General features: G+C 38.7%; 1 protein-coding gene across 1 annotated transcript; it reads right to left on the bottom strand.

The window, feature by feature from the left end:
* Positions 1-2,792: 2,792 nt before the first annotated feature.
* Positions 2,793-16,928, bottom strand: gars1 (glycyl-tRNA synthetase 1). Its single transcript, XM_036558595.1, has 17 exons — positions 16,662-16,928; positions 15,870-15,971; positions 14,133-14,235; positions 13,336-13,477; positions 12,009-12,097; positions 10,482-10,558; positions 9,157-9,302; positions 8,895-9,044; positions 8,625-8,787; positions 7,501-7,665; positions 7,305-7,412; positions 7,009-7,154; positions 6,797-6,882; positions 6,037-6,146; positions 5,840-5,933; positions 5,249-5,439; positions 2,793-3,302 (listed from the first exon to the last, which is right to left on the bottom strand). The coding sequence occupies exons 1-17, from the start codon at positions 16,896-16,898 to the stop codon at positions 3,177-3,179; spliced, it is 2,235 nt and encodes a 744-aa protein (XP_036414488.1). The 5' UTR covers positions 16,899-16,928; the 3' UTR covers positions 2,793-3,176.
* Positions 16,929-18,740: the final 1,812 nt, after the last annotated feature.

Below are 18,740 nucleotides of genomic sequence, written 5' to 3'. Positions count from 1 at the left end.
CACAGTCATTGGTCTCATCTGAGACAGTGACGAGTCTGCTTACAGATGGGTGGTTGATCAGGTGGTCCTTTGGAGCTGCCACGATAACCTGGTGCTGAACACAGCGAAAACAGTGGAGATGATAGTGGACTTCAGGAGTAGCCCTCCAGCCCTGTCAGCACTCACCATCCTGGACAGAACTGTGATGGCAGTGGAGTCCTGCAAGTTCCTGGGCACAACAATCACCAGGGACCTGAAGTGGGACAGCAACATCGGCTCCATCATCAAGAGAGCCCAGCAGAGGATGTACTTCCTGCGTCAGCTGAGGAAGTTAAACCTGCTCCAGGAGCTGATGGTGCGGTTCTACACAGCCATCAGAGAGTCTGTCATCACCATGTCCATCACAGTGTGGGGCAGCTCAGCCACCAAGCATGACCTCCACAGACTGCAGCGCATCATCAGGTCTGCAGAGAGAACTATTGGAGTTAAGCTGCCCACACTGCTGGAACTGCATGCCTCCAGAACCAGGAAGCGTGTAGAGAAGATCTCCACAGACCCCTCTCACCCCGGACACCACCTGTTCCAGCTCCTTCCCTCAGGCCGGTGCTTCAGCCAGATGAGGATCAGGACATCCAGGCTACAAAAGAGCTTCTTCCCACAAGCCATCACTCTCTTGAACAGTTAAAATATTACACAAAAACAATATTCCAGCTTCAAACTGCACTCCTGTAACCAAAACCAAATTCCTTGTATGCGTAAGCATACCTGGCCAATAAAGCTTCATTCTGACTCTGATTCTACATCTTGATTTAACTTACATGAACTTAATATTAAATTACTCATACTGCTATAAAACTACACGCCTTATTTCCAGAAAGCTAAAACAGTGTGTGAAATACAGATAAAAACAGAAAGCATGGATTTGTACATCCACTTCACATGTATTTAAACAAAAACAATCTAAAACAAAAAATTTAATGTTTAACCCAACCAACTTTGTTGTTTTTCTCAATTATACACACATTTGTAAATTGATGCTTGCTGCATATTGCAAAAAAGTGTAGACAGGGGCAATTAAACACTAGGAACATTATGAAATGTTACCAGCATAAAGTTCAAGTCCATGTTCTGTCATGACATGGGTAACACATCTGTGAAGGCACTAAAAGCTGGAACACTCATTTTGGAGCAACACATGCTGCCTTCTAGATGACGTCTTTTTCAGGAATGTCCCTGCTTATTTCTGCATGACAATGCCAGGCTACATTCTGCATGTGTGACATGCTGCATAACTGGAGAGTCGAGGTGCTAGACTGACCTGTTTGCAGTCCACAGCCGCCTCCTATTGAAAACATGCAGCATATTGTGAAGCATAAAATGTGTCAACAAAGGCTATATGTATGGCTATAAAGCTGAAGATTTGTACAATGGAAAATAGCAATAAAACTTTCTAAACTGGATTAATTGGTGTTTTCAGCACCCAAATGATTATTAGGTGCTGTTAAAAGGAAAGGGGAGGTAAAATAGTTCTACACATACTTCTGTCAACTTTATTGAAACATGTTGGAGGCATCAAATTTGGGGTGAGCATGTATTTTCAAAAAAGAATAAAATTCATTAGGTGAAACATTAAATATGTTTTTGTACTGTTTTTAATACAGGTCAGACAGAATTTGCTAACCACTGCTTTCTTTTTTTATTATTTCACATACTGTTGTAACTTCTTTCGGAATTGAGGATCGTAATATATAAGGTATGATAAAGTGATGAAGCATGGACCTATACTAGAAGTTTAAGGAGTTTAAGGTGTTAAATTAGCTTTAAGTACAAATAAAACAACTTACCTGGATGTCATTTCTGATCGGTCCGAATAGGGCAGGCACTGTTTGGAGAATGACGGCTTTGTTCATTGTTTAGATACTCAGTAAGCTTGAGGAACAAAAAGAAACAAGCATGGCCTGTCTTCTCTGAAAGTGTGGTATCAGTATCTGCCTGACTACAACTGTCCCCAGTGGGAAAAACCCTTACAGTACTTAAATAATATTGAGAAATATTAAAGGACAAACATACAGAAATATTAAGATAAAAGATGATAGAATGTCATTATTCAGGTTTTTATAACTTTAACAAAGCCACACAGACAACTAATCCACTGTAACTCTACATCACTCTGTATTACAATAGCTTTACCTTGTTTAAAAACTAAACAGTTGTAAACAGAACTAAACAGTTCATTTTAGAACTCCAAAGCCACACAGGCCTCATGTTATTTTTGCAGTAGTCAAATACTGATTTAAATTCTAACACTTTTCAATTATGGATTCACATATGTTGATATGAGATGTGGAGTAACGTTTGTAATTGGGATTACTTTGACGGTGAGAAAACGCTTGGAGGCAGAAAACGCAACCAACTTCAAAGACTGAACTTTGGATGTGTGGAAAAATATTCCTTTGAAAAAGAAAAAGATTTCTTTGAAAAACAAACCAAGTCTCCTGAAAAAATAGAAGCTGGAATAAAGTAAAAAGTGGACACACCAAATATTGAAAGATTTAGTGTCATATTTAGTTGTTGAGACTCCTGTAATTTTCTGTTTTCAGTCTTTACCTGACATTGAAAAATGAATAACTTAATGTTCGACTGAAAATTAAATCAAGGGTGGACTCTTTTCCACAGTATCGTCTGGACAATGTTCAGTGCTCAGTATGTGTGCCGTAACAACATTCAAGCATGTATGCATACACACAAAAACAATTACACCGTCAGTGCCAATGTGTTCAACAGGCCATTCAGATATCAGACACAACTCACACTGTTGTAGGTCCAGAAAGTGCTGGCTTGATTTATTGAACCAAAGATGCATTCCATAATTACCCAACTTCTTGAATGGTGAAAACCTCTTCTCCATACACAACTCATATTACAGTTATCCCTTTTAAAATACGTCCCATTATGCCTGTAAGAAGCTTCCTTGAACACTGGCAGAAGCAAGTATCTATACACCTCCTTTGCAGTATAAGGATCACAGATAGATTTTATTTATTTGATAAGATGGTTGTAACTGTGCAGATCACATAGAGTGTCTGGTGCACATTGATCGTTTGTATGCAATAAAATTGTTCCTATGGGCGCAAAGTGTAAAAATGTCCATGGCTGCCCCACGTGCAGGAGGCAAGAGGGAGGAAGCCAGGGCTAATTTACTCTTCCACCGTGTCCTTCTTGCTGGTCTCCTGCCCTTCGAAGATGGGGTATTTGCTCTCAACCTCAGCCCATGTGGTCACACCGTTGGCAAGGTCTCGGACGATTTCAGGCAATTCAAGGACCTAACACACAAAAAAAAAAAATTTAAAAAATTAGCATTCCTTTCAGTTGGCAAACACAGAAGCAGGATCAGAAAAAAAAATGGACACAAATTAGGTGACAATGCAAAACTATCAGCATCACTGGGACGACCACTTAACAATGAAAGATCTGATAGTTACTGTCACCTCATTTAACCCTTTAAAGCCTAGACTTATTATTCAGTTCTAAGAGCATATTAATCAGCAACTAATAGTAATGAAAGTGATCTAAATAATTTGAGGCATATGATAAATTATGCTGTTATGCTCCTCAGTTCAATATAAGTAAAAAAGCTTTGAAATTTGAACAGTTGCGATTTCTGTACACCAGGTGGCGCTGTGCACCTTTTATTTGGCCAAACAGGGAGAGACAATTCACCATGTGTCATCATTTGTCTTGCTAGTTACTTTCAGTATTTCAAGTATGGAGGGTAAAGAAGACCTTGCCTTTGAGGAAAACAACTTGAGAGAAGAGGAGATAGTGACAAAAAAGTCCAGATGAACACTACAGCAATTTTATTATTTTTTAATCCCCATTTTTGTTGCATGCTGAGTGCTGAATGTCCAATTGGCAGAAAGCCCAGTAATAGTGCAATGCCCTTAACATAGATATTTGCTTTGATCTTTTTATTTATAATTATACTGACTGAACTGACTGAATGTAACATAAATAAAAGCTATTAATAATGATCAACATTGTATGATAAGAAAAGAAAAACCTCTCCAAAATGGTAACTTTACAGGAGAAGGCAAAAACCCTCTTACCTTTAAACGTAAGTTAATGTACAGAGATTTTATTCCAAGTGATTTTAGAGCATTTCTACTGGTCCATTCATCATAATTTCACACAACATAAAGGACAGCTGGTGTGTTAAAATTACGCAGAAAAATAGAAATCGGAAAAAAAAACAAAACAAATGGAGATACATGGTTTTCTTTGGACAGCGACAATATGAAAAAGTATATTATAATACAATTTCTGGCCATTTCACATGTCCTTCACTAGTAAGTATTGTGACTTATTATTATGACAGAATGAGGAATTTACATTTGGGTTTACATTTGGGTTCAGTTTGGTCCCTACTGACAGGAATACTTGATGGCTCCTTCACCTTCAAACCAGCTCAGTTTATTTTTTTGCTGGTCTACCTGCCGCTAAAAGGCTATTCTGATAATCAGGATACTGTTTTGCTTAAGAACACTACTAAAAATGATGAAGCTAAATCAAATACAATATTAGCATGGGATGCAACTGCATCAGCTCTTAAGTAGTTACTTCATTAAAACAAGTGCCCTTTACTCACCATACTTGTTCTTTCGGAATTACCAAATGGTGTGACTATAGTCAGGGAAGCAGGAAGTAGGGGTAGGAGTTCGAACTGATATATTTTATATATTTTCAAAACTGGTTGGAGCTGTAACCTTGTTAATGTATTTCAATGGGAGCAAGCCAAATCGCTTTCCTCGCTAATTGCGGGTCACTTTAGGGGCGTGTTACTAAAACACAATCGAGGTGCAAAAAGCCAGTTCTGAGCCCCAAAGTAACCAACTATTGTCTTTAAACTTAAACAAATAATTAACATATTTATAACATTTTTATCAACCACTGTATCTCCTGCTCGATGTGCGTTCCAGTGTTACATCTCAACATGTGACTGTGGATACGACACAATTGGTTACTGCACCACATAACCAAACTGATCACCAGCTCCCTGTGTCCGTAACAACAGCTGTATGTTTTTCACCCTGTACATCTCTGTACATATTCATTTGTCTTTAAAAGAGATAAGTCTGTAATTTTAATAACTAGTAAAATCAAAAATCAATAATAATTGATAATAGAATTGAACAGGTGCACAGGTTTTAAAAACTCCTTCCAGATATTCTGAACACTTGTGTGTGCAGCTGACATAGAACGGTTTTATTACCTCAGCCCTGATCTGCCTCATGGAGTCCCGGTCTCTGAGAGTAGCTGTGTGGGGTGTCTTGTTGACCGTGTCGAAATCAATAGTGATGCCGAATGCTACGCCGATCTCATCTGTCCTCGCGTAGCGCCTACCAATGGACCCTGAGGAATCATCCACCTTGTGGGACACGCCATTTTTGGTCAAGGCTTCAGCTATGGAGCAGAAGGTAAGTGTTTAAACCGTGTTTTTACCGTAACAATGCACTGAAGCATTGTGGTGCATTGATCTGACTAAACTATATTGATCTTCAAATGTTAGAATCAATGATATATTAACAGTAACAAGATAATACTGAATAAAGCATGTGTCCATTTCTTGTCCAAAATAGAAGTTCTTGGGGCATTTGCATTACTGAATATTATAACTGATTATAATAAATTCAAAATACACAGAACACACTATTAACACAGTAATAATTTATAAACTTTGAGATCCTTGAGGAATTGCAGACACAACTAAGGTCAGAGATTCCCATTCCTAATAATGATTTACAATAATACCTAAATATAGTTATCGCATTTAAAGTGCAGAGGATGTGTACCAAGTACTCACATAGTTCACGCACAAACGGCATGAATTCCTGATTTTGGCTGAGTGGTAGGACGGAACATTTGTAGGGTGCTACAGTGGCCGGGAAACTGAAAAACTAAGTGAAAAAAGGAATGTTAGCTTCACTCACAGCAATTATTTCCACAGCAGCACCTACAGACACTCACACTACAGAATCCATTTTAGTTAATCATATTTACCGTTCTTTGCTCATCACCCTCTCTGATGCGGAATGTGTGCTCAAAAATAGAGTACATGATTCTGCCAATTCCAAAGGAAGGCTCAATTACGTTGGGGACGACCTCTTCAACTGAGGAGAGAAACACATACTCATTTAACACTGACAAAAAAAACAAAAAAAACACAAACAAGGATTGGCTAATTTAAATTAAACACTATATTAGGAATATGTTTCTACATACTGCAAGTGTGATATGCCTTACATATTAAATATTCCTTCACGCAAGGTCAACCATTGCCCTGAATTGTTATGAGAACTAGTATTTACATTTGCTTCTTGATATTGCTTTTTGAGAACAATTTTGGAAAAGCTTCTATTTCAATAGGAATTTACACTAATGACACCAAATGTCATGCAACAAATTATTACTGCTACAAACTTTTATTTTAATGCCATTAATGCATGCAGTTTTAAAACATACTAGTTATTCCATAGTCCATGTATTAAAAAAAATGCTGCTGAAACACCCTGTTTTGAATACACTGTTTTTGTGATTCAAAAATGCCTATTCAGCCTGAAGCAGTTTAGCTCCACCCATTCACACTGAAGTTATGAGTGATTCAGCCTGGACTGCATTTTGAATGAGGCACAATACAGGGCAACAAATCAGAAAAGGACATTAGTGCTGAAATTTGGAAACTTTGTGAACTCCATGTTTGCAAGACAAAATCATGTTACTGAATTACTGAAAGTAATAAAATTCAGTTTCATTCTCTTACCATGCAAGGTTTTCTGGAATCTCTTGATGCTCACCATATCCTTAGTGAGTTTGAAGGTTTTGCCATCGGTCTCGACGGTGAACTCACTGCAGAAAGATTAAGAGGACACTGTGATATGAAGGGCATCCTGTTTCTCACAAAGGATTGCAATAGGTCAATTTGCTTTGACAATAACTGAGACCAAGTGCAGCCACTACACAGCAGATACTCACCCATTCTCACTGAGTAGCTTCTCCTGATCTGTGATATAGCACTCGTCACATGCAGCAAGGAACTCCATTACCAACTTTGCTTCTTTCTTGTATGCCTTGCCAATGGCTCCTTTGTTTGGCTCAAACTGGACAACATTAACAACTTTGTGTGAAGCCGTTAAGGACATTTATATGAACTGTGGATACAGATCCTGCAATTTTGCAGGTAGGTAATGCTATAAGTGAAGGTAATTCTACACTCTATATGCTCAAAAGCAGTCTGAAAGTCACAAGACAAAAGTCCAAGTCAAGGATATGGGTTCCTTCAGAGGTTTCTCTGCAACCAGAGGGACTCTGGTAGCACGTGCATGGCACAAAAGATCATAGCATGAACGGTCAGCGCACCCCACAATCTCGATCCAGCCCTGTAAGGAGGCATCAAACACAAAACCCAAAATAAGTCACAGGGCTCATAGCAAATGGCTCCACCATTTTAAGGTTGTAAGGACATACATAAGAGGTTTTGGTCTCAGCATCCCAGCAGTCGCAAGCGTAATGGGCCATCTCATTATCCATGTGCTGGCGAAAGCGCAGTTTGTCCTTGGCCACACCAACTTTGATCAGGTAGAGGTAGATCCTACCGATGAAGTAGCCCAGAACAGAGTTGTTGATGACTCCCTAAAAACAAGAGATAAATATATAAACGAATCACACTGTGCAAAAGCAATCCTCTCATACAAGAGTTGTTGCCTATTAAGAAGGTCTTCAGCAGCAAGTCTGCCTATACTAGTTAGAGAAGTTAGGAACCAACAAAAAAGGATAAATAGGCCTACAACAAAGACACAAAAAAATAAGAATTCACAAATAATTTTAACGGTAATGAAGATTTGAAATAGGGAGTAAAAACAGGGTTTGTTCGCTTCACTCTCCTGTGCTGGTCGGCGCAGACACCTTCAAACTGTTAGTGGAGCTGTGAAACTATTTTGCAATTTCAGTGTAAAACAGTTGGTTTTAAATTACAGAATTTCTTGGTTCTTAAAGAAAAAAAACTGAATAGCTGGGACTGATATTATTGAAATATGGTGCTGTAGTCCAGACAGAAAACGTGAAACGTGGTATTTCGTCTTTGCCGTTTCATCAATGAAGAAAAAAAGTAAGATCTCCCCCTTCTGGATGTTTGTAGACATAAGCAATCAACTTTCAATAGCATCCTTCAAGCTAAGTTTGAAGTTTTTCCTCAGAGAAAAGACACATTTGTACCTTTTCATAACCTTGTGGGTTGTGGATTTTGTGGCACATACTGTAGCCTGCATACAGTAATAATTTTTAAAGTTAATTTTATGTAAACTGTAGATTTGTTGAGAGTAGGGGTATAAATCTATGACCCCAAATTACAGCTCTTTAAGAAACAATTCAATGCATCATGAAATCTCAATTTTACCAAGACGTTTTTTGTCTTTTAAATATTCTTTACATTCAAATGTGACTGAATAAACTGTTTACACAGTAGTAGAACACAGATTATATAAACACATCACGCCTGAGTATTTCGTTTTGATAGAGTTCAATCCCCTTCAGACTGATCAATCATGATTAAATTTTACACCCACTAGCTGAGTGGGATATTGATTTCTCACCTGTTCCACTGCATCCCCCAGTCTCATAACCTGGGCTGACTGCCCACTTGTCTGCGCTTTGGAGGAATACAGCAAGATCTCCAGATCGGCAACATTGGAGAATTTGGAATGAACCTTTTCATTCGGGTCAACAAAGTGCTCAATCTCAGCCATTGTAAACTCTCTAAGAGAGAGAAAGTAGGTGAATACAAATGTGAATTCAATATTTATATATTTTTTTTAAATCCAACTCATTATCACAAATTCAGTATTAAATGCCAGAGCACTCACCTGACACGAATAAGGCCCGAGCGTGGCGAGATTTCATTCCTGAAGGAGTTTCCAATTTGAGCAGCTGCAAATGGCAGCTTGCCCTGGTTAAACTCCAACAGACGTTTGAAGTTTAGGAAGATTCCCTGAGCAGTTTCAGGCCTCAGATAGCTGCAGAAATTGAACAAGAATAATAAAGGAACAAGAACTTTTGTTCTATAAGATTTTGTGCTTCAGGTCTTCTAGGAGCAGAGTAATTCTATTCACAGCTGTCTTTACTCACCCTGGCATGTTCCCCCCAGGTCCAATGGACGTCTGGAACATCAGGTTGAATGAGATGGGTGGTGTGAGGTCATTTCCTGTGCTGGGTGACTTCACGTTGTATTGCACAAACAAGTCAGCCAACTCCTGCTGAGTATAGTTGTCCATCTGTGGAGACCAGCAGCACAAAGCAATTCATCTCTTAGTTCAGCCCCACCAAACATGCCATTTAACTACTGAACACGATCAAATTTAAAGGTCTAGATCATGGAAAACTGAATTCAAATAAAAAGATGTACATGTAAACACTGTTAAAGTTTAAAAATGTACTTGTTACGTTCCCTAGTACATACAGTGCCCTCTACAAATATCGGCATCCCTGGTAAACCATTCTTTATTGCTTATCCTTTTGATATTTCATCCAAAATATTAACAAAACCTTAATCTGAAGTACAATAACTGAAAAAACCCTAAATCTTCAAATAAATGTATTTCAGCTCGGACTGCTTTTGGAACAAGGCATAGTACAGGCCAGCCAATCAGAACAGAGCTCATTTATGGAAATTAATTACATAGTAATTAAATACATCAATTAATGTGACTTAAAAAGTTACATTAACAAAAACAGCCTGTTTGGACTGTTTCTGGTACATAAAACCACACAAACATTATACAGTGAACCCAAAGGTAAAAGTAAACAAGCATATAGACCCTTTACAGCTTAAAAAGAGATAAAGCTTAATCACATCGGGTTCGGATGTTTTCCCCAAATATATGTTTTTAATAGATTTTACCCTGCATTTCTAGCATGCTCGAGTCACCTGCTCATGTTGATGACCGAATTTAGCATGAGGCAAAAATGGATGCACAGGATAGAAAACAGTGAAATGATCCAAGAGATTAAGTTTCAGTTCAGCAAAAAGGACATTTATATTTGTATATAAATACATTCAATATTATGAAAATGAAGGCTAATCTTGCTATATCAGTACTGCACAGTGAAAGGTCATTACACAAAGCAGACAAAAAATGCTTGGGATGTTCAAAAACGTTGCTTGTTTAATACATTTGAAGCAGAATTAAACATTTTTTTTCTTTGTTTATTAATGTCATTCTAATGAAGACTACTATCATCTCTACTCTGTAATTTTCACCAGCACTATCATTAGAAATACCATGTTTTATTCACCACTTTGGGTGATGGGTGGGTCAGATCGAGCTCAGACAGAGAGCGTCTGGGCTGTTTTGGGTATCAAAGTTTTAGGTCTTCCGCTTTTCCACTTACACGTTCCTTGCGCTCCTTTAACACTGAATGGAACGCGGTGCTAAGCATGAAGTGAAAGATACCTGAGTGATGACCCCTTCCATTTCATTCTTCTTTTCTGCAGTACACTTCTTGTCACTCATCAGCTTCTGGAGATGAGCTATGGTGGCACAGAATAATGCAAGTTGTAATAACAGTCAAATCAGGAATGCACAGAAATGAAAGTGGCCATTATCCAAACATCAGTGCAGTGCTTACTGTAACTTATAAACAGCTATGTGCGCATCTACGTCAGATATTATTGCACCGAGGACTCACAACTATTGACTAAACATGCCAAACTAGTTCTTGTTACTTAATATAGAGCACATTATAAAGATCCCAGTGGAACTACGCCAGCAGGTCTTACATTAGAAGACTAATTCCAAGAAGTTTGGTGAGCTCAGAACAGAACAATACACTAAAACACAGTTTGATTCAGTGTCTGTCCACTTTGGGTCCAGCAAAAACAGACAGTATATCAAGGTGCGTTCTGCTGTTGTTGATGCGAGCAAAAACAGCAAAACAACTCCATATTATTGCCCAGAAATGTATACCATCACAATGTGACCTGATGCGAACTATGTGATAAATAAATAGCATGAACATAATTTTCCACTGATGTAATCTTTTGTTTACACATTGATAGAACAGGCTGATTTCCACAGGCCACATGACAATGGCTCTAAGACTATTCAATGTAAGTGGTTTTCAAAATGCTTCAGCACATGCTGTCCAGTATTAGTGGGCGGTATGGCTAAAACTATCACTGTATAAATACAACTTCTAACTGTTTTGGTACATAAGAAAAAAAAAGCTCATTTTCAAATAAAATCATTTTATATGCTTAATGAAACCTAATTTTGTAGATTAACAGTAGCTTTTTATTCTTTGATGTGTCTTTTTTAATAAGAACCATGAAATATTTTTTTCCGTGCAAAATATTAAAAATATGATTTAGTACCAGCAAGCCCCAAAAAACTGTCCATTCCTTCATGTCTGCTGCTTCGAAAATAGAGTGGACTACTTTAGATGTAATAGACTAAACAGCAGGAGGTGATCGAGGGGCTGCTGTGTTTTTAATATTCATCTGAAATATGACTGATCATCCCTGGCCCAGCTATTTGCCTAATGCTACCATTACACACCAACATTAGCGTAGTACATGCTGCTTGTACACTGTTATCTGGGTCTGCGTATATTCATGGCATGGCGATATAACAGTTATGACCAAACTCATATCTGAGTAAGAATTTCAAGTGGAATACTGTATGAACCAGTACACTGCCACTACTGTCCACCTCATCTAAGTTGTCACAAATTCTAACCTGGTCTTGACCCTCCACTGGCTCGAATCCAGTGGCTCCTTTGAGAGATTAGTGTTGGTTTTTCCTAGATAAGCCCTTGTGATTCTTACAGATTACTACAGTTCCTCTTGCCTCAGGAATAAACTTGGGGGGCCTATAAAGCTCACAGAGATAATAACACTTGCTTTGGTCAGGCTGTTTCATTGGATTTAACTGATTTCCTCCACTGTGATCCTTATGATATAGACAAATACAAAGGCACACCTTTTAAAAGATGGTCAGCTCGGAAACACTCTCCGTTCTTGACATCTTTCACCATGTAGTCCGCGAACTTGTCCACGTGCCCTGACGTCCTTGAAAAGAAATAGAAGGGCATTTCATTTCATTTCCACTGAGAACACAGCATGTCAGGAAAAGACTTTTTACATTGCTGTTGACCAGTGCAAGTGTTACTCAGAGAAACAACAGGCTCCTACTGAGCAGCAGTGTATGAGTGTCACTGGACAGCACAGTGGATTCAATCATTAACATAAGAATCTATGCACAATTATTATTTTTCCCTTAGGGAACAATATACTGGTAATATATGCTGGCATCTTGTCTAGATTACAAACGTAACACACTGCAAAACATTGCTGCTCTCACGCAAAAATTTCTCCATTTTTGCCAGTTTGAAAATGCCAGTTGCAATTTACACGGTGTTAAAATTTCATAATGGAGGGACCAATAGAAACAGTGCATAATTACATGGGGTTTAAAAAAAACCCCTTTTACATTAACATTCAAGACAAATTAATCAAGTTTCTTGCCTCTCCTGTAAGGTTATTATTTTGGAGATGAGAGGTTTTGCTCCGATACAGACAATGCGCATTACTGACAAGCATTAAAAACAACCACTCTTTACAACTAGGGCCCAATGATCTCAGCATCTGATCTCATCTCATTTTTTTAGGTTTTTGCAAGGAAATCTGGAAAACAAAAAAGAAATAAGAAGCTTACCCAGACAACCTATATTAGAGATGATTAATGTGAATTGAGTGTTGGATTGAGGCAGATGAATGTAAATAAAAGCAGTAAATGCACATTATGGGACAAAAAAAAAAAATTCTAACTTCGTGCTCTAACACGTTTAGAGTGTGGCGCAAGAAATGTTTCTTAGCTATGTAGCTAATTCTAACATTTTATCATGGACGCTAGCAGAATGAGTTTTTTGGAGTATATCTTTACTCAGGAAGAAATGTAGCTTTGCTTGACTACACGTGATTCTGTGCAACTGCAGATATTTATGTGTATGTAGTACATATTCGAATTAGGGCTCTCATCAAGACGAAAGAACTGAATAGTCTAGTGTTTGTTCAGCTGGCTGGAAAGAAGTGCTGCAACAACTAATCACGTTATTGATAACGTTGATTAAAAAGTTGCCAACAACAAATCTTGTTATCGATCAGCTGTCATGATGATGTTTGCGCTCCCAACTGACATCACAGATGGAGGAGATTACAGTACAGCATTCTATACGGTTAAAAAGTCAAAAACATGGGAACACTTCACTTCAAGGCCATCTAGAAAGACCATTTCTTATAACACTCACTTGAGGACAGGCTCAGGAGTCAGCATGGTGCAGTCGATCTCCAGAATCTGCTCCTCTTGAATGAAGTGCTGCCTCCAGACCTGCAGAATGTTGTTCTTCAGTGCACAGCCAACAGGTCCAAAATCATACAGGCCACTGACACCTGAAACAAGTCAATCAACCAACCATAAAAAAGTGGTATGGATATAGTAACATTACTACAATTATTTGTTGATTCTCATTAGTCTCAATGTCCTCAATATACAACAACACAACACGTGAAATGCAATCTACATTCTTTTTAACCTAAAGATCACAACATATAAGGTCCCATTCTCTCTGGAATTTCTCCTTCCATTCAAATACTCAATGAGGTAAGCAGAGTAAGGAAAAGATTTGCCCGTTTTTGGTGAAACTCCACAAATGAGGTGAATATTTTCTCTTTAATGTTTTAAGAAATCACTTTTACTCAATTTATTCCATAACCCCAAAATTAAAGCCTAGTAAAACTGATTTTTCCCATCAGTGCAAAAGAACAGGTGCAAGAGCATCAACTCTCGACTCTCCTGATTTTGGTTTAGCCCTTAGTTCAGTAAAAGCACTGAAATTAGAAATGAAATGTACTCCCTAAACAGATGGCACACTGTCTGCCAACCAGAATGAAATTTGGCAGCAAAGTCTGCTAATTACAGGAATGATCATCAATGGTTTCAGACAGAACTTACTGCCAGCAATTTAATAATCAGGCCACTCTGCAATCGTTTTTTTTTTTTTGCACTAAAATAATAGCAAGAAAATTGTTGTGAATTAAAACACACCCCCATAAATGGCAAACGCCTGGTCGTAGAAGAACCGTCTCTTTAGTGTGTCCTCCATCTTAGTTCTGTCCACTATGTCATCTTTGGGCTGCAGGGCAAGTTCCTGTAAGAGAATAAAAACATGTTTGGTAAACAATCCTCCTGTCCTGTTATTGTGCATTTAAGAAGTGGGAAGAAGTGCTAAAAATCACATTCAAGTAAAAATGTTGCTACTTTAACCAAGGGGTGGCTTAAGTACAAATAAAAGTAGATCACAAAAAAACAACAGTAAAACAGAATCAGGTCCAAAATATCCATATACAACTGCCAAGAAACTCCTTAATACATCCAGCATCTCATGCCTTTTAGGCTCTATTCTTCTACTTTCCTTTTGGTCCAAAATAATGGTAATAGGGGCATTCCAGCCTAAAATTAGCACACAATGTGTGTCATAACCTCATCAGTTTAACAGAATTCCAGATTTTGTATCCTTCTGCATTTTTATCCATCAGTGTTCTCCAACTACAATACCCAGCATGCACTACACAAATACATCATACAACCATAGGAAAACCAACAGGAATCCCCTAGCACGATACAGAAATACTACCACAGCCACCGATGTGGAGGCTAAAAGAAACCCATAAGATATGTGGCTCTTTAGCAGTAACATAATCTACCACCAAACACCAAAAAACAAAATTCACACAGTTGGCCCTAATGTATCTGCCACTGTATGTGCTTGTAGTTTTTCAAAAGTTCCGGCCATCTTCAAGATTCATCATCAGAAGGGGATTTTCATAGTTTCTATACAGGAAAGTCTCTTGAAGTTTGTTGCACCACTGTAGGAGGCAAGCAAGCATATTTGCAACTGATGTAGTGATGGTTACATTTTTCATTTTGGCCAGACTGTCTTTCTAAACAAAAAGGTATGAGCAACAGTAAAGCTGTCCAAGCTGCTGAACCAACACAGCAGAATGAATTTACAACCCAAGAAGGGGGAATTGGGAACTAAATGGGAAGAACTAAAACTGAACCGAAGAAAAATGTTGATTCATTTCCTCAAATACACACTCGAGAAAACGTAAAAGGACTATTTGAAAATACTGAGAAGTACACACCCATCAAATCTGGGTATCTGAATAAATGTACACAGCTGCAACCCACCTACAGCCTAAAAGGGAATTCCACCACACGTTTACATGTTTCAGTCGTTGAGATGTACACAAAGTCATCCAGAGTGCTTTTGCTGTGAAATGCTGTTGCACAGAAACCTGATGAGTCAGAAATGTTCACAACATTTCTGATAGGAACCAGATATCTGATGAGTTTACTGCCCGTACAAGCTCCCTCACTGAAAATTATTACAAGCAATGGTAATATATGTGTTACTGATGTCTGAGGCACTCGTACATGTAGTGTGTTGAGAAGCAAAATAGACCCCAATAAAACTGTTTTTTTCCCCCAGATTTAACTTTATCATCATCATTGTTATATTTACATATTCATAACACTCATGAAGATTCACTGACGGATTAGGATAGTAAACAAAATCATTATATTTGCACTTTAAACATAGCAACTCCTGGTTTCTATCACCACCACTGTAAAGAAATCAAAGTCAGTACGCTTCTCTCCAACAAAGCCACTTTGAATGACCAACATTTCGACGACTGAACTAGGCATGGATCTTAAAAACTGGTGGAATTCCCCTTTGACGGATGCTGTATTTGGATGAATAAGCACATCAGTCCTCACCTTGGCCTCAAGCATCCTCTTCCGAGCCTTGAGCTCCGCCACAGCTTTGGTCACATCCACCTCAGGGGCATTTTCAGCTTTCATTTTACGGACCAGCTCGCCCTGGGCAGAGGAAGCAAGACGAAAATTAAACTAAGGCACACACGAAAACCTGGGCCAAGCACTGCCCCACATCTATTCACAGTCCATCTATTTTCTCCCCAAAAATCACTGCCTTCTGAGTGAACTCAGGCTCAGAGAGAAAAAGAGCCCAACCCTGTTCTCACCCTCCCTCCCTCCGTCCGTCTTTCCACAGCAGCCAGATGAGTCTGAGCTCAAAACGTGGCACTGCAAAACACGAGGCTGAAGCTGGCTTCCTCTTCGCCGGCTTTTTGTTCCAATTTGCCCGTTCCGCCTTAAATACTGCAGCAGGTACAGTCTGGAGCCTCAGGCCAGAGTGTAATTGCTGCACCATTTAAGGTGGAACGACAAAATTCGAACAAAAAGCTGGCAAACAAGATGCTGACTTCAGCTTCGTCTGCAAGACTGAGGCTAAACTGAACTACAACAGCTGAACTGCAAAACTGAAATGAATGCGATCTTTAGCTGCTGATACTTCCGTTTGAATGAAATAATGCTGACCGGCTTAACGTTAGCTAACGTGGCCAGCAAGCTACGGCAAGAGCACTTCATTCATACCGGCCAACCCGCCCTAAAGACTAACTAAAGCAAATACGAAGTAAATTTTTTAGCTAGTTAATGAAATTTAGTTTATAACGTGTCGTAGCTGTATTTAGCTTTAGCTAACGTTACCTGCTCTTTCACCGCTTGCCTCAGGGGAGCCAGGATCTCCTCGACGTTTCCGTCCATGTTTTGACCTTCAGAAAGCTCCAACCAGCGGCTTTTCTTGTGTTTCTTGCCTAGACAGGGGGACAGGGAGAGCAGAGAGCTGAGTGGAGGTGTGCAGGGGGGCTGCGGGGTGGCTCTGCGGGCTGAAGGCTGTGTGTAGATCCGCAGGACTGATGTCGCTCTCCGCAGCAGCAGCAGCATGAGAGCACCGCGCAGTCAGTGCATGATGAAATCGGGGGAAATAAGTAAACATACGCCGAGGACCGCCGCACTTTCGACACTCTGCAAACGTGGAGGCTGCGCTCCAATTCGCTTGCTTGTGTTGCTAGTTCTGGCTCTATTTAGAAGACTTAGTAACTATAGTTCTGAGCACTTTTGTTCGAAATAAAATTATTAGCTAGCTTGTATTCTATTCAGAACACTTAGCAACTACAGTTCTGACCAAATGGGTTCTAAAAAGAATGATTGGCTGGCTTGTGTTCTACTTAGAACATTTAGCAACTATAGTTCTGGCCACTTTTGTTCTAAATAGAATGATCAGCTAGTTTGTGTAGTATCTAGAATGCTTAGCATCTATAGTTCTGGCAATTTGTGTTCGAAATAGCATGATCAGCTAGCTTTAGTTCTATTTAGAACACTTAGCGACTATAGTTCTGGGCAATTGTGTTCTAAATAGAATGATTAGCTAGCTCGTGTACTATTTACATAGAATTCTGACCACTTGTGTTCTAGTTAGAACGATGAGCTAGTGTGTATATTTCATAATATGAGTGTCTGGAACATTTAGCAACTAGATAGAAATCTGGCTACTTCTAATTAGAACAATTGGCAATTAGTGTTCTAGATGCTTGTGTTCTAACTAGAACACTTAGTGACTACATGGAATTCTGGCCACTTGTGATCTAATTACAAGCCAATGATTCTGACCCCTAATTATAGTGCAACAAACCTGTTGGCGCCCAACCCTTCTACACACATCATTTACGTCTCTTTGTTAACTAGTACACAAGTTCTAAAGAAGGCTGGACATAATGGTGTCCAGAATTATACTAACTAAGCGCTGCAGGTGGAATTAAACGTATTACTTTATATAAGGTCGCTCTAATGACGGCCAGAATTCTAGACACTAGTAAGGCGCTCTAGTTAGGACACACTTGCCCATATTGGAACGTAGCCGGAGAGCCTTTTCCAATCTCGTCTTTTGGGTCTGCAGATTCGCCACAAGCGTGGTTTTGTTTCAGAACAGAACAGACCGTAGAGAAATCCAGTTATTTATAAATGTATGATGTATATAAAATGGAAAAAATAAAAAAAATAATGCAAGCATACAAAAGTACAAACAACAGGTCGCATCTAGGAACAGGGAGTTTGGTCTGATTTGCTAATAACCATTCAGACAGCAGGGGGCGTAATGAGTCAGTCAGATCATGCAAGTGCATCAAGTTTAGGACCTGATGTTTTTTCTGAATTCTATAAGACGCGAAAGAAGTATTATTACTGGTAATATAATTGTTACAACATTATTATTATCATCTATTATAAAGCTTTATTGTCAACAAATGAACATGTTTTATTAATAATAATAATGATAATAATTACAATAATTTTTACAAATAAACCTGTAATTAAATCATTGAGATTGAGAACAGGGTCATTCAGAGTGGTTTGATGTGAAGCGGTTCATTGTAGAGAAACTTACAGACTCAGATTTCTTTAAAGTGGTGGTGATGGGAACCAGGGGTCACAATGTCTACAACACAAATATAGCCACTTTGTTATATTATTTGCTATCCAAAATGACTAGCGAAACTATACATGTCTTCTGAGGTTTATATGGAATGTGAATAATATTAAAATAGTGTTACAATAAGTTTTCCTTCCGTACTATTTTGCCTTACAACACCCTTCATGTTTTAGGCTAAAACCTTGTATTGTAAAACACTCAGCCATTAGGCCTCAGGTGTACTGGAAACCATTTCATTTGATAGTTTTCTGTGAGGCAGCTTTTAGACATTTCAGACGTCTGGTTCCTATCACTACCAC

Source organism: Colossoma macropomum, unplaced genomic scaffold (genome assembly GCF_904425465.1).
Source record: "Colossoma macropomum unplaced genomic scaffold, Colossoma_macropomum, whole genome shotgun sequence".
Taxonomy (NCBI): domain Eukaryota; kingdom Metazoa; phylum Chordata; class Actinopteri; order Characiformes; family Serrasalmidae; genus Colossoma; species Colossoma macropomum.
The sequence above is the reverse complement of the archived record's forward strand: the minus strand, read 5'-3'. Positions and strand labels throughout refer to the sequence as shown.

What these genes read in the sequence shown, in the direction of transcription:
- gars1 (XM_036558595.1), bottom strand. Translation starts at nt 16,898, where the DNA reads ATGCTGCTGCTGCTGCGGAGAGCGACATCAGTCCTGCGGATCTACACA. An exon ending in TCGGGCCTTATTCGTGTCAG is followed by an intron (nt 8,788 to 8,894) that starts GTGAGTGCTCTG and finishes TCTCTCTCTTAG; the next exon opens with AGAGTTTACAATGGCTGAGA. An exon ending in TGGGGGATGCAGTGGAACAG is followed by an intron (nt 7,666 to 8,624) that starts GTGAGAAATCAA and finishes TCTTGTTTTTAG; the next exon opens with GGAGTCATCAACAACTCTGT.